The sequence below is a fragment of the Cyclopterus lumpus genome, chromosome 17, assembly GCF_009769545.1.
Source record: "Cyclopterus lumpus isolate fCycLum1 chromosome 17, fCycLum1.pri, whole genome shotgun sequence".
Taxonomy (NCBI): Eukaryota; Metazoa; Chordata; class Actinopteri; order Perciformes; family Cyclopteridae; genus Cyclopterus; species Cyclopterus lumpus.
In genome coordinates this window covers 23318444-23332765 of record NC_046982.1, presented here as the reverse complement: position 1 = coordinate 23332765, position 14322 = coordinate 23318444, and the positions used below count along the sequence as shown (strand labels likewise).

The 14322-nt window shown below is 48.7% G+C and overlaps 1 protein-coding gene across 2 annotated transcripts in view; it reads right to left on the bottom strand.

The window, feature by feature from the left end:
- Window positions 1–14322, bottom strand: part of afg3l2 (AFG3-like AAA ATPase 2) — a 16014-nt gene continuing 1692 nt past the window's right edge. The window contains exons 4-17 of one of the 2 annotated variants that reach the window (XM_034555870.1): window positions 14150–14283; window positions 13911–14063; window positions 13506–13580; window positions 13114–13238; window positions 12766–13039; window positions 12560–12697; window positions 12251–12404; window positions 5636–5743; window positions 5270–5395; window positions 5073–5183; window positions 4517–4632; window positions 4173–4373; window positions 496–690; window positions 1–327 (exon numbers count right to left, since the gene is read on the bottom strand). In XM_034555870.1, coding sequence (XP_034411761.1) covers window positions 88–327; window positions 496–690; window positions 4173–4373; window positions 4517–4632; window positions 5073–5183; window positions 5270–5395; window positions 5636–5743; window positions 12251–12404; window positions 12560–12697; window positions 12766–13039; window positions 13114–13238; window positions 13506–13580; window positions 13911–14063; window positions 14150–14283 — 2150 coding nt within the window. In that variant the 3' untranslated portion in view covers window positions 1–87. The remainder of the gene's footprint in view (window positions 328–495; window positions 691–4172; window positions 4374–4516; window positions 4633–5072; window positions 5184–5269; window positions 5396–5635; window positions 5744–12250; window positions 12405–12559; window positions 12698–12765; window positions 13040–13113; window positions 13239–13505; window positions 13581–13910; window positions 14064–14149; window positions 14284–14322) is intronic. The other variant, XM_034555871.1, reaches the window with a different exon arrangement.

Sequence of the window (14322 nt, the reverse complement as noted above, 5' to 3'; positions counted from 1 at the left end):
TGGCGGCTCACAGAGAAGGTTTATTCAGGGAGTGGATGATATTTGAGATACATGTGAGAGTGATGGATCAGAATCCATCCCAGGGTTCTAGAAAGGCATTCCTCCAGAGATCTGCCGGGCCACCTGCTCCTCCGGGCTCTCCTCCTCGTCCTTCCTCTCCTGGTTCCAGTCCTTCAGACCCTCCGGCAGCGTGGTGTCTTCGTCCATGCTGCCGGTTCCCTCCACAAAGTCTTCATACGTCGACTTCTCTATGAATGGACGTTTACCCAGCAGCTCCACCATGTCGCTCTTATCCAGAACCTCCTTCTCGAGCAGCCGCAGAGCCACCTGCAGGACCACACAGAACAGGGTCAGAACCCTGGTCTAAAGGGAAGGGGTTCTACCAGTCAGCGCTGGTTCCACTTGATGACACCAGAAGGAGAAGAAGCTAGAACCTGTCCCCTTTCTCCCACATGTATCTAGAACAAAGAACAGGGCCAGAACCATCTCCTATACCTTCTCCACCTCCGGCTTCTTGTCACTTAGCAGTCGGTGGGTTCTCTGGTGCGCCTCGCTGATGAGAATTCGAACCTCGGTGTCGATGAGACGAGCCGTGGCTTCGCTGTACGGTTTCTCCAGAACCATCTCACCCTGCCGGGGGAGGTCGAAGGACACCTGGCCCACCTTCGCGTTCATCCCGAACTGAACGATCTGCAGCAGAAACCAAGAAGTCACACAGGAACCAGAACAGGAACCAGAACAGGAACCAGAACCAGGAAACAGAACAGGGACAGGAACCAGAACAGGAAACAGAACCAGGGACAGAAAACTGAACCAGGGACAGGAACCAGAACAGGGACAGGAACCAGGGACAGGAAACTGAACCAGGGACAGGAACCAGAACCAGGGACAGGAAACAGAACCAGGGACAGGAACCAGAACCAGGGACAGGAAACAGAACCAGGGACAGGAACCAGAACCAGGGACAGGAAACAGAACCAGGGACAGGAAACTGATCTGCATGAGCCGTGTGTAAGTCAGTGGTTCTCAAAGTATTTCTGTCACGCCCACTTTGGAGGAAGAACAATATTCACGTCCCAACAAAATGATCCATGTTGAATTTTTATTGAAATAACTTTGTGATTCCTCCATCTGTGCTTTTATGAATAATAGAATAAAGAAAATAGCCTATTGTGGCTGCACATGGAACTACAGAATGTACATATGCATTGTACAGAAAGAGGCTACGTTATGAATGATGTGCTCAGTGTTGCATTAAGTTCTGGTCAGACGTCTCAGAGTCTTACAGGAAGTCCATTCTTCAAAGTGGACTCCTCCCACCATGTCAGAGGAGATCTATCCTCAGGTGATGTATCCTCAGGCATTTACAAGACACTATTCCACATCTGCCTTACGCTCTGTGTGTTTGATGATCACAAGCCACACCCAGGAAGTTCCCTCTTCTCTCTGTGCGACGTAGGCCTCATCACAAATGTGCAATTGTGTCCTTGTGGACCTTTTGCACCCTGATCAGGGCCATTGTGGGTCACCATCCACATCGTAAACCATCACAAGTAGACGATGACAGCTCATATGTGTAAAGACCAAATGCATCTTAATTAGTTCACTTTGCGATAGCATTTTTTGACACACAACTTGATTTGAGAACATTTCCAGCTATGACATTTGTATGTATTTTAGTATTTATGTTTTGATTACATTGATCAAGTGTATGACCAAAAGGGAGGAATGTAATTGCAATTGTATATTCTTAGTTATAATTGATCTTTCTATTAGTGAAGTGGCTCGCAGACCATCTTCTCTCCTGCAAAGGTACTGAGCTTATGGCTTACCATCCCCCGTACCTGTAGTCAAGTAATCAATCACTTGTGTCACGTGTCATGAACTCAGGACCTTAAGGTGTTATGATTCCCACAGAGTCCTTTGATTACTTCTCACAACCTGAAACCATGTCCCTCCTGAACCCCCTCCTCGTCTCCTATACACATGACATGGTGACTCTTCTTGCAAGAATAAATGATTTCATAGACAAGTTCTGTTTCTTCCATATTCGTCATTTCAGCTCAAAGAGACTCAACATCGGGTAAGGCAACATGTGCTACCACAGTACAAGAAATAACTTTCTTCAAGAAAGCCAAACTACAAAGTGCTTAAAATAAGAGCCGCTAAAGTGCTACTTTCTTTATTCAAGGTGTAGTCGGGCAAGAGGAGTTTTTAGTTTGCAGTGGGAGATGTAGAGACTTTCTGATGCCACGAGGAGCTCGTAGTGTGAAGGATAAGGACAGAGGAGAGAGGATGCTCTAGTGTGAAGGATAAGGACAGAGGAGAGAGGATGCTCTAGTGTGGAGGATAAGGACATAGGAGAGAGGATGCTCTAGTGTGAAGGATAAGGACAGAGGAGAGAGGATGCTCTAGTGTGAAGGATAAGGACAGAGGAGAGAGGATGCTCTAGTGTGAAGGATAAGGCCAGAGGAGAGAGGATGCTCTAGTGTGAAGGATAAGGACAGAGGAGAGAGGATGCTCTAGTGTGGAGGATAAGGACATAGGAGAGAGGATGCTCTAGTGTGAAGGATAAGGACAGAGGAGAGAGGATGCTCTAGTGTGAAGGATAAGGACAGAGGAGAGAGGATGCTCTAGTGTGAAGGATAAGGCCAGAGGAGAGAGGATGCTCTAGTGTGAAGGATAAGGACAGAGGAGAGAGGATGCTCTAGTGTGGAGGATAAGGACATAGGAGAGAGGATGCTCTAGTGTGAAGGATAAGGACAGAGGAGAGAGGATGCTCTAGTGTGAAGGATAAGGCCAGAGGAGAGAGGATGCTCTAGTGTGAAGGATAAGGACAGAGGAGAGAGGATGCTCTAGTGTGAAGGATAAGGAGAGAGGAGAGAGGATGCTCTAGTGTGAAGGATAAGGACAGAGGAGAGAGGGTGCTCTAGTGTGAAGGATAAGGACAGAGGAGAGAGGATGCTCTAGTGTGAAGGATAAGGACAGAGGAGAGAGGATGCTCTAGTGTGAAGGATAAGGACAGAGGAGAGAGGATGCTCTAGTGTGAAGGATAAGGACATAGGAGAGAGGATGCTCTAGTGTGAAGGATAAGGACAGAGGAGAGAGGGTGCTCTAGTGTGAAGGATAAGGACAGAGGAGAGAGGGTGCTCTAGTGTGAAGGATAAGGCCAGAGGAGAGAGGATGCTCTAGTGTGAAGGATAAGGACATAGGAGAGAGGATGCTCTAGTGTGAAGGATAAGGACATAGGAGAGAGGATGCTCTAGTGTGAAGGATAAGGACAGAGGAGAGAGGGTGCTCTAGTGTGAAGGATAAGGACAGAGGAGAGAGGCTGCTCTAGTGTGAAGGATAAGGACAGAGGAGAGAGGATGCTCTAGTGTGAAGGATAAGGACAGAGGAGAGAGGCTGCTCTAGTGTGAAGGATAAGGACATAGGAGAGAGGATGCTCTAGTGTGAAGGATAAGGACAGAGGAGAGAGGATGCTCTAGTGTGAAGGATAAGGACAGGAGAGAGGGTGCTCTAGTGTGAAGGATAAGGACAGAGGAGAGAGGATGCTCTAGTGTGAAGGATAAGGACAGAGGAGAGAGGATGCTCTAGTGTGAAGGATAAGGACAGAGGAGAGAGGATGCTCTAGTGTGAAGGATAAGGACATAGGAGAGAGGATGCTCTAGTGTGAAGGATAAGGACAGAGGAGAGAGGATGCTCTAGTGTGAAGGATAAGGACAGAGGAGAGAGGGTGCTCTAGTGTGAAGGATAAGGACAGAGGAGAGAGGATGCTCTAGTGTGAAGGATAAGGACATAGGATGCTCTAGTGTGAAGGATAAGGACATAGGAGAGAGGATGCTCTAGTGTGAAGGATAAGGACATAGGAGAGAGGATGCTCTAGTGTGAAGGATAAGGACAGAGGAGAGAGGATGCTCTAGTGTGAAGGATAAGGACAGAGGAGAGAGGATGCTCTAGTGTGAAGGATAAGGACAGAGGAGAGAGGATGCTCTAGTGTAAAGGATAAGGACAGAGGAGAGAGGATGCTCTAGTGTGAAGGATAAGGACAGAGGAGAGAGGATGCTCTAGTGTGAAGGATAAGGACAGAGGAGAGAGGATGCTCTAGTGTGAAGGATAAGGACAGAGGAGAGGATGCATAACCTCTGTTAAGGTCCTCTGTGACCTCTGACCTGTGCGTAGGCGCTCTGCGTGACCTTTCGGAGGTCGTCCTGGGCTCCGGTGGTGATCCGACCGAAGAAGATCTCCTCGGAGACTCTGCCTCCCAGAGTCATACACATGCGGTCCAGCAGCTGCTCTTTGGTGTACAGGTACTGCTCTCTGGGAAGGTACTGAGCGTAACCCAGACCCTTCCCTCTGGGGATGATGGACACCTGCACAGGTAACAACATCCTCTGTCACACCTGACTGCACGTGGCACGGTGATCAAACCCTCCATTCGACCACTTCCTCCACAGCAGCTGAGGCTCGTGGGTAATACAGTAACATGATGAGGCAGAAGAACAGGAAGCGTGACCTTCAGCAGAGGGTCGGCGTGCTCCAGGAACCATCCTGCCACAGCGTGCCCCGCCTCGTGATACGCCACCGTCTTCTTCTCCTCCGGCTGCAGCACCTGAGTCTTCTTCTCCAGACCTACAACACAGACGTGGTCACCGACGGGACTCTGGAGGAACCAGGTTCCTCAACATAACCTCTGCCTGAACCTCATGACTCAGTTATTGAATGGTAACCATCACACAGTAAATCAAGTTTTCTCCTCCAATATCCAGTAAAACATGGGATCAGGACATCATGGATGGACGAGGCAGAAGAACAAGAGGAAGGAGAACAAGGAGAACATGAAGAACAAGAAGGAGCTCCCCTCAGTACTCAAACAATCATTAATGTGAGGACGGTTACAACCTCCTCTTCATCACTTATCAAGGCCTCTATTCTGTTTACACTTTGGCTCTCTGAACAACAATGTGAACTAATGACCTGCCTCCTGATTGATCAGAACTGGTTCCTCCACCAGCCAATAGGATCCCTTCATGTGTGCTAATGCCGTGAGCTAACGTAAGCACAGCTCTCACCTCCGATCACTCTCTCGATGGCCTGCTCAAAGTGTTTCTGGTTGATGGCGTCTGAAAGGTGGCGAGCGGCGATCAGAGCCGCCTCATTACAGACGTTGGCGATATCGGCACCTGACAGACAGAGAGTAGGGAGAGGAAACCCAGTCAGACGGAGAAGACGGTGGTTTGACGGAGGGGACATCACACAGCGCGTTTACCTGAGAATCCAGGTGTGAGGGCGGCCATCTTCCTGGCCAGAGCGTCTTTGTCCAAGTCCACCTCCAGCTTCAGAGGACGCAGGTGGACTTTAAAGATGGACGCTCGCCCTTTAATATCAGGATGTCCTGAGACACAGAGACCCAAACTGGTTCTATTGTTTCAATAAGAGACTTCTGACATACTGATGAATACATGAAGACATAGAACCCACCCAGCAAGAGAACAACTACGGCATCGTGGTTCCACGTCTGTCCAAAATGTCCTCCATCATTCTTTAACTCTGTTCCCCGCCCGCCTCGTCCCCTCCAGGTGAAACTCAGATCACAACCAAACCCTAAAACAGAACCTTTCAAAGCTCCACTCACCGATATAGATCTGCCTGTCGAAGCGTCCGGGTCTCATCAGAGCCGGGTCCAGTATGTCGGGTCTGTTGGTTCCTGCTAGAACTACAACGTTGGTGGCTGTGTTGAAGCCTAAAGCACAGAGAAGAGTACGTGATCGTACCCTAAAGGAGACGTGACCACATGATCGTACCCTAATGGAGATGTGACCACATGATCGTACCCTAAAGGAGACGTGACCACATGATCGTACCCTAAAGGAGATCTGACCACATGATCGTACCCTAAAGGAGACGTGACCACATGATCGTACCCTAATGGAGACGTGACCACATGATCGTACCCTAATGGAGACGTGACCACATGATCGTACCCTAATGGAGATCTGACCACATGATCGTACCCTAATGGAGATGTGACCACATGATCGTACCCTAAAGGAGATCTGACCACATGATCGTACCCTAATGGAGATGTGACCACATGATCGTACCCTAAAGGAGACGTGACCACATGATCGTACCCTAAAGGAGACGTGACCACATGATCGTACCCTAAAGGAGACGTGACCACATGATCGTACCCTAATGGAGACGTGACCACATGATCGTACCCTAATGGAGACATGACCACATGATCGTACCCTAATGGAGACATGACCACATGATCGTACCCTAATGGAGACGTGACCACATGATCGTACCCTAATGGAGATGTGACCACATGATCGTACCCTAATGGAGACGTAACCACATGATCGTACCCTAATGGAGATGTGACCACATGATCGTACCCTAAAGGAGACGTGACCACATGATCGTACCCTAATGGAGACGTGACCACATGATCGTACCCTAAAGGAGACGTGACCACATGATCGTACCCTAATGGAGACGTGACCACATGATCGTACCCTAATGGAGACGTGACCACATGATCGTACCCTAATGGAGACGTAACCACATGATCGTACCCTAATGGAGACGTGACCACATGATCGTACCCTAATGGAGACGTGACCACATGATCGTACCCTAATGGAGACGTAACCACATGATCGTACCCTAAAGGAGATGTGACCACATGATCGTACCCTAAAAGAGACGTGACCACATGATCGTACCCTAATGGAGACGTGACCACATGATCGTACCCTAATGGAGACGTGACCACATGATCGTACCCTAAAGGAGACGTGACCACATGATCGTACCCTAAAGGAGACGTGACCACATGATCGTACCCTAATGGAGACGTGACCACATGATCGTACCCTAATGGAGATCTGACCACATGATCGTACCCTAATGGAGATGTGACCACATGATCGTACCCTAAAGGAGACGTGACCACATGATCGTACCCTAATGGAGACGTGACCACATGATCGTACCCTAAAGGAGACGTGACCACATGATCGTACCCTAATGGAGACGTGACCACATGATCGTACCCTAATGGAGACGTGACCACATGATCGTACCCTAATGGAGACGTGACCACATGATCGTACCCTAATGGAGACGTAACCACATGATCGTACCCTAATGGAGACGTGACCACATGATCGTACCCTAATGGAGACGTAACCACATGATCGTACCCTAATGGAGATGTGACCACATGATCGTACCCTAATGGAGACGTGACCACATGATCGTACCCTAATGGAGACGTGACCACATGATCGTACCCTAATGGAGACGTGACCACATGATCGTACCCTAAAGGAGACGTGACCACATGATCGTACCCTAAAGGAGACGTGACCACATGATCGTACCCTAATGGAGACGTGACCACATGATCGTACCCTAATGGAGATGTGACCACATGATCGTACCCTAATGGAGACGTAACCACATGATCGTACCCTAATGGAGATGTGACCACATGATCGTACCCTAAAGGAGACGTGACCACATGATCGTACCCTAATGGAGACGTGACCACATGATCGTACCCTAATGGAGACGTGACCACATGATCGTACCCTAAAGGAGACGTGACCACATGATCGTACCCTAATGGAGACGTGACCACATGATCGTACCCTAATGGAGACGTGACCACATGATCGTACCCTAATGGAGACGTAACCACATGATCGTACCCTAATGGAGACGTAACCACATGATCGTACCCTAATGGAGACGTGACCACATGATCGTACCCTAATGGAGACGTGACCACATGATCGTACCCTAATGGAGATGTGACCACATGATCGTACCCTAATGGAGACGTAACCACATGATCGTACCCTAATGGAGACGTGACCACATGATCGTACCCTAAAGGAGACGTGACCACATGATCGTACCCTAATGGAGACGTGACCACATGATCGTACCCTAATGGAGACATGACCACATGATCGTACCCTAATGGAGACATGACCACATGATCGTACCCTAATGGAGACGTGACCACATGATCGTACCCTAATGGAGATGTGACCACATGATCGTACCCTAATGGAGACGTAACCACATGATCGTACCCTAATGGAGATGTGACCACATGATCGTACCCTAAAGGAGACGTGACCACATGATCGTACCCTAATGGAGACGTGACCACATGATCGTACCCTAAAGGAGACGTGACCACATGATCGTACCCTAATGGAGACGTGACCACATGATCGTACCCTAATGGAGACGTGACCACATGATCGTACCCTAATGGAGACGTAACCACATGATCGTACCCTAAAGGAGATGTGACCACATGATCGTACCCTAATGGAGACGTGACCACATGATCGTACCCTAATGGAGACGTGACCACATGATCGTACCCTAATGGAGACGTGACCACATGATCGTACCCTAAAGGAGACGTGACCACATGATCGTACCCTAATGGAGACGTGACCACATGATCGTACCCTAATGGAGATGTGACCACATGATCGTACCCTAATGGAGACGTAACCACATGATCGTACCCTAATGGAGATGTGACCACATGATCGTACCCTAAAGGAGACGTGACCACATGATCGTACCCTAATGGAGACGTGACCACATGATCGTACCCTAATGGAGACGTGACCACATGATCGTACCCTAATGGAGACGTGACCACATGATCGTACCCTAATGGAGACGTGACCACATGATCGTACCCTAATGGAGACGTGACCACATGATCGTACCCTAATGGAGACGTAACCACATGATCGTACCCTAATGGAGACGTAACCACATGATCGTACCCTAATGGAGACGTGACCACATGATCGTACCCTAATGGAGACGTGACCACATGATCGTACCCTAATGGAGATGTGACCACATGATCGTACCCTAATGGAGACGTAACCACATGATCGTACCCTAATGGAGACGTGACCACATGATCGTACCCTAAAGGAGACGTGACCACATGATCGTACCCTAATGGAGACGTGACCACATGATCGTACCCTAATGGAGACATGACCACATGATCGTACCCTAATGGAGACATGACCACATGATCGTACCCTAATGGAGACGTGACCACATGATCGTACCCTAATGGAGATGTGACCACATGATCGTACCCTAATGGAGACGTAACCACATGATCGTACCCTAATGGAGATGTGACCACATGATCGTACCCTAAAGGAGACGTGACCACATGATCGTACCCTAATGGAGACGTGACCACATGATCGTACCCTAAAGGAGACGTGACCACATGATCGTACCCTAATGGAGACGTGACCACATGATCGTACCCTAATGGAGACGTGACCACATGATCGTACCCTAATGGAGACGTAACCACATGATCGTACCCTAAAGGAGATGTGACCACATGATCGTACCCTAATGGAGACGTGATCACATGATCGTACCCTAATGGAGACGTGACCACATGATCGTACCCTAATGGAGACGTGACCACATGATCGTACCCTAAAGGAGACGTGACCACATGATCGTACCCTAAAGGAGACGTGACCACATGATCGTACCCTAATGGAGACGTGACCACATGATCGTACCCTAATGGAGATCTGACCACATGATCGTACCCTAATGGAGATGTGACCACATGATCGTACCCTAAAGGAGACGTGACCACATGATCGTACCCTAATGGAGACGTGACCACATGATCGTACCCTAAAGGAGACGTGACCACATGATCGTACCCTAATGGAGACGTGACCACATGATCGTACCCTAATGGAGACGTGACCACATGATCGTACCCTAATGGAGACGTAACCACATGATCGTACCCTAATGGAGACGTAACCACATGATCGTACCCTAATGGAGACGTGACCACATGATCGTACCCTAATGGAGACGTAACCACATGATCGTACCCTAAAGGAGATGTGACCACATGATCGTACCCTAATGGAGACGTGACCACATGATCGTACCCTAATGGAGACGTGACCACATGATCGTACCCTAATGGAGACGTGACCACATGATCGTACCCTAAAGGAGACGTGACCACATGATCGTACCCTAAAGGAGACGTGACCACATGATCGTACCCTAATGGAGACGTGACCACATGATCGTACCCTAATGGAGATGTGACCACATGATCGTACCCTAATGGAGACGTAACCACATGATCGTACCCTAATGGAGATGTGACCACATGATCGTACCCTAATGGAGACGTGACCACATGATCGTACCCTAATGGAGATGTGACCACATGATCGTACCCTAATGGAGACGTAACCACATGATCGTACCCTAATGGAGATGTGACCACATGATCGTACCCTAATGGAGACGTGACCACATGATCGTACCCTAATGGAGACGTGACCACATGATCGTACCCTAAAGGAGACGTGACCACATGATCGTACCCTAATGGAGACGTGACCACATGATCGTACCCTAATGGAGACGTGACCACATGATCGTACCCTAATGGAGACGTAACCACATGATCGTACCCTAAAGGAGATGTGACCACATGATCGTACCCTAATGGAGACGTGACCACATGATCGTACCCTAATGGAGACGTGACCACATGATCGTACCCTAATGGAGACGTGACCACATGATCGTACCCTAATGGAGACGTGACCACATGATCGTACCCTAAAGGAGACGTGACCACATGATCGTACCCTAATGGAGACGTGACCACATGATCGTACCCTAATGGAGATCTGACCACATGATCGTACCCTAATGGAGATGTGACCACATGATCGTACCCTAAAGGAGACGTGACCACATGATCGTACCCTAATGGAGACGTGACCACATGATCGTACCCTAAAGGAGACGTGACCACATGATCGTACCCTAATGGAGACGTGACCACATGATCGTACCCTAATGGAGACGTGACCACATGATCGTACCCTAATGGAGACGTAACCACATGATCGTACCCTAATGGAGACGTAACCACATGATCGTACCCTAATGGAGACGTGACCACATGATCGTACCCTAATGGAGACGTAACCACATGATCGTACCCTAAAGGAGATGTGACCACATGATCGTACCCTAATGGAGACGTGACCACATGATCGTACCCTAATGGAGACGTGACCACATGATCGTACCCTAATGGAGACGTGACCACATGATCGTACCCTAAAGGAGACGTGACCACATGATCGTACCCTAATGGAGACGTGACCACATGATCGTACCCTAATGGAGACGTGACCACATGATCGTACCCTAATGGAGATGTGACCACATGATCGTACCCTAATGGAGACGTAACCACATGATCGTACCCTAATGGAGATGTGACCACATGATCGTACCCTAAAGGAGACGTGACCACATGATCGTACCCTAATGGAGACGTGACCACATGATCGTACCCTAATGGAGACGTGACCACATGATCGTACCCTAAAGGAGACGTGACCACATGATCGTACCCTAATGGAGACGTGACCACATGATCGTACCCTAATGGAGACGTGACCACATGATCGTACCCTAATGGAGACGTAACCACATGATCGTACCCTAATGGAGACGTAACCACATGATCGTACCCTAATGGAGACGTGACCACATGATCGTACCCTAATGGAGACGTGACCACATGATCGTACCCTAATGGAGATGTGACCACATGATCGTACCCTAATGGAGACGTAACCACATGATCGTACCCTAATGGAGACGTAACCACATGATCGTACCCTAATGGAGACGTAACCACATGATCGTACCCTAAAGGAGATGTGACCACATGATCGTACCCTAATGGAGACGTGACCACATGATCGTACCCTAAAGGAGATGTGACCACATGATCGTACCCTAATGGAGACGTGACCACATGATCGTACCCTAATGGAGACGTGACCACATGATCGTACCCTAATGGAGACGTGACCACATGATCGTACCCTAATGGAGACGTGACCACATGATCGTACCCTAATGGAGATGTGACCACATGATCGTACCCTAATGGAGATGTGACCACATGATCGTACCCTAATGGAGACGTGCGATCAGCATCAGAGGTGGGACTAAGGCGACAAAGTATGTTGTCACGGTTCGGTTCAACAAGATTGTTCGGTCTGATGTGTTCATGAAGGATCTCTCGCTGCAAACACACTGAAGAAGAAGAAGAAGAGCAGCAACGTGCTCCTTTCTGCCCGTCACCCACCGTCCATCTCCACCAGCAGCTGGTTCAGCGTGTTCTCCTGCTCGCTCTGTCCGCCGAAGTTTCCTCGTCCTCGCTTCCGCCCCACGGCGTCGATCTCGTCGATGAAAAGAATGCAGGGAGCGTTCTTTCTCGCCATGACGAACAGATCCCTAACCTGCATAGGAAGTGACATTAAGATGAGGTCAAAGGTCAACCCACCGCTGCTCTGATCGATATTGATCCAGCAGAATGTGTTTAAATGAAGGTTCATGCTACGATGAATCATTTAAAGAGCCGTTATAATGACGTGTGTGTGTGTGTGTTCCTCACCCTGGCAGGACCGACGCCCACAAACATCTCCAGGAACTCTGAGCCGTTGACGGTGATAAATGGTACATTGGCCTCACCGGCCGTTGCTTTGGCCAGAAGAGTCTTTCCTGTTCCAGGAGGACCCGTCAAGATGGCTCCCTGCAGACATAATAAACAATCAAGGCAGGACCTGGTCCCCAACCTGTCCCTAGAGGTCCAAGCCTTACCTTGGGGATTTTAGCACCCAGGTCCTCGTACTGTTTGGGGTTCTTCAGGAAGTTGACGAACTCCATGATCTCCAGCTTGGCCTCCTCACAGCCGGCCACATCTTTGAACTTCACATCGATCTCGTCTTTCAGTATCTTCGCCGTCGTCTCACTGACGCTGAACAAGCCGCCCATCCCCCGGCCAGGACGCCCCGCCCCCGCCGGGCCCCGCCGCAGCATGAATAGCAGGAAGCCAATGATGAGCACCGTGGGGAGCATGCTCAGTAGAAAGGTGCTGAAGAGGAAGGAATCATTAGAGTAGAAACCAGGTAGAAACCAGTGCTGTAGGGGGAATATAACATTCCTCACCCATCGCTCTCTGTGGAATAAACCACCGGCAGTCTGTTCTCTCCCTCAATGCCAAGCTCATACTGAGCCGTCTCCAGATTCCTCTCAAACGTGTCCACACTGCCGATGTTGAACCACACATACTGCTGAAAGAGACAAAGAAACAGACTGAACCTCCTGCTTCATCCAGTAGATGACACTTGGTTTGTCAGCAAAGACTGAAACGCTGACACTTTGGACTAAATCTAACATCTGGAACCTTCTGAGACGATAATGACTGACCGCTACAGAAGGAAACTACCTGGGAGTAGGTCAAAGAAAAGACATACAAACTAGTAAAATTAAGTATTAACTTAAGTCTAATTTTAAATAAAAAAACAGCAGCCGATTTAAATTGTTTGTGTGTAACTCACCCCGTCCACCGGCGTCTTCCCCGGAGAGAAGACCACTTTAACATAACGCTTGTTGACCACCTCTAGTCGGTCCACCTGATGAAGCACACAGACTGTTTTACTGCTGTAGAAATACTGTTCCAAAACAATGTACTTTTAAAAGATATGTTGTCAAATTTAAAGTCAGTTTAACAAAATTAACAAGTTCCTATAAACAAGTTTAAAAATGGAGTAATGCAGCAGATTTAAATTTAACAGGAAATGTCAAACAAACAAAGTCAGGTTAAAAAAAAGTAACTCAGATTAACCAAAAGTCAATACAGATTCAGAGTTTTATAAACTGATTTATAGTTTATCAATATGAAGAACTCCAACAGGAGTGTAAGTGAGCGGGACAATAGAGTGACTTTAAGGAGTCGTCCTCACCACTTCTTTGGACAGGTAGTTGTTGACAAAGTCCTTCCAGGTGACTTCTCGTCCGCCGTCCCTAAAGAAGAAATAATAGGTGACGGTGGTCCAGAACACTGCTCCGCTCAGCAAGTACATCCGAAACTCTTTATCATCCCAGGGAACATCCCCCTGAAACAAACAACACCCGACATGAGCATCACACCACCAGGTGAGCACAGGTGAGAGCTGAGCATCACCTTACGAGTCACACTGACCTTCTGGAGACGGCTGTACCAATGGGACTCCTCCCTGCGGCCTTCTCGTTTTCCATCTCCTCCTCCTGCTCTACCTCCACCTTTTCCACCTCCTCCTCCACCAGAAGATCTCTGAGCGTTGGCAGGTTTGGCCTCTGAGACAAGAACAGACAACAATCCACCAGGAAACAGTC